This window comes from Terrapene carolina, unplaced genomic scaffold (genome assembly GCF_002925995.2).
Source record: "Terrapene carolina triunguis isolate 2854851 unplaced genomic scaffold, T_m_triunguis-2.0 Scaffold9061, whole genome shotgun sequence".
Taxonomy (NCBI): Eukaryota; Metazoa; Chordata; order Testudines; family Emydidae; genus Terrapene; species Terrapene triunguis.
Window position 1 is genome coordinate 8950 of NW_020673412.1, and position 2280 is coordinate 11229.

Below are 2280 nucleotides of genomic sequence, written 5' to 3' on the forward strand. Positions count from 1 at the left end.
TGCTGACCAGTAAACCCTCCTGCTTTGCAATGCTGGCTGAGGGGCACTGCTGACTGTGGAGTTGGGGTGCGGGGCCCGCTGGCTCAGCCACCAAGGGGAAGTGTGAACAGGGATGTTGAATGCTCCGAGGTCAGACCAGGAAGGCCGAAGCCAAGCAGGCTCCTTGCCCTGGACAGCCCTGAGGGGAGTCGCGCTACGCGGAGTCCTGGCTGGCTTCATACAGAGCAGTTCCAGAGCATCGGGCCTGTGACTCCGTCACACCCTTCAACAGGAGAGTTTGAGAGACCCACCAACACACCCATCAGAATATCCCATAGCTCAGCGGTTCACACTTTCTCCTGAGTAAGGTGTGGGAGACCCCAGTTCGAATCCCTGCTCCCAGCCTCAAGGAGAAGGGGGATTTGAACCCAGAGTCTCTTACATCCTAAGTGTGTGCTTTAGCCACTGTGCTAAAAGTCACATGTGAGCATCACCACCCCCTCCTTCAGCTGGAATTGGAATGGGGCCCGATGCGGTCGTCCTGCTCAGAGCACGTCTACCAGGTTGGGCCCTTCAAGGAAAGATAGGAGTTTATCCACTGGTTTGTGGATCATGCTGGGGCTTAGGTAGGAGATAGGCAGAGTAAGGCCAGAGAGCACATGCCCAGGAACAGAAACTTAGGTGTGTAGGAAAGTTTTACCCTGAAAATGTAGACACCTACAGGTTTCAGCGGTAGCCAAGCAGGGGTTTAGTGGGTTGCAGTGGTGCCTAAATCTGGTGTTTAGGCACCTAAGTGTCTTTGTAGATCTGAACCTTAATTTCTCTGGGGCTCAATTCTCCATCTGTAAAATGGGGACAATAATACTCCCTCTCTCCCAGCCTATGTCTGTCCTGTTTATTTAGATTGTTAGCTCTTCCGAACAGGGACTGTCTGCTCTATGTCTGTGTACTTTGCCTAGCACCATGGAGCCCCAAGACTGACTGGGTCATGAAGACACCACTGCAATGCAAATAATAACCCACCATAAAAATAGGTTGATTCTGAAGTTACTTCTACACTCCACAACTGAGCTCTCAGTCTCTCTCCAATGAGAAGTGTAGTTTTACCTGAATCAGCCACCTCCAGGTCCTATATTTGAAGGAAGAATATGGAAACATATTTAAGTGTTTACCTTCCTTTAGCGTTGAAATCAGAGTCTCCTCACTTGGGTCACTCACAGCCCCATCCGCACACACAGCCGACACTCGGAATCTGTAGGGCGTCTCAGGCCTCAGTCCTTTAACATTAAAAGATTCAGTTCTCCTTCCTGACCTTCGTTCCAGCCATTTGTCTTTCCCCTCCTGACTCATATTTCCTGTTTTCTCTTTATATTCCACCTTATACTCCCTTATACTGACTCCATCTCCAGTGACACTTGGACTCTCCCAGGTGAGGGTGATGGCAGATGAACCTCCAATAACTGTAACGGGCTTCCCAGGTGGGCTGGTAGGGGGAAGAGTCTTCACAGGATCACTCACGTCGCTGCTCTCGCTGAGCCCTGATTTGCTCACGGCAGCGTATCGGAACTGGTACTCGGTCTTTGCACGTAGCCCTGTTACTGTGAACGTCCCATGTGTGTTATTTACAGTCACAGCCGTCCAGTTCTCCTGCCCTACAATTCTGTACTCTGCCCGATAGCCGGATATCGCAGCCCTGCCATAGGCTGCTGGGTTAAACGTGAGCTGCACACGGTCATGTCTGATTCCACCAATCAGGGGAGGAAGAGGCTTTGATGGAGGCTCAAAGTTGGTGCTGACCAGCTCTCCATCTGCATACAGGTAAATCGAAGCCCCTGGATTGTCCTTGTTTGGAACAGATGCCACAATAAACCGAGTCTTCCCGTTAGATTTATTGACACGGGCAAAGCCGGAGAAGGACTTTACGGCTTGTCGTGCTTTTCTTCTTATCTCTTCATCCTCAAACCACTGTTTGGATTTTGGTGTCTCACAGGCAGAACTGGCTAATGCTGGAACATGAATGTTCTTCATAAATTGTCTCCGCAGCCAAAGGTTCAATTCTGATAAATAGGATTCCTCATTGTGCAATGAAGTGAATGAAAGAGACACAACAAACTCATGCCTGGGGCTGAGAACTATGTGTTGTAGCTCACTCCTGGAGGATACGACTTCCACCTCCACTAGCTCAGCCAGGTAGGAATTGACAAAATCCATTTCCTCCTGTTTCTTCTCCAGAAATTCATTGAGTCTCTGGGTACCAAATGGCGATTGCTCCTTGTTGGTTAAAATCTCCACCAGGGCCCC

General features: G+C 49.9%; 1 protein-coding gene across 1 annotated transcript; it reads right to left on the bottom strand.

Annotated features, from left to right (window-relative positions):
• Positions 1-1151: 1151 nt before the first annotated feature.
• On the bottom strand, positions 1152-2277 carry LOC113408341 (twitchin-like; the record flags this gene model as incomplete). The annotated part of the gene is made up of 1 exon (XM_026661532.2): positions 1152-2277. A coding segment is annotated over one exon (1126 nt), but the record flags the coding sequence as incomplete, so codon positions are not given.
• Positions 2278-2280: the final 3 nt, after the last annotated feature.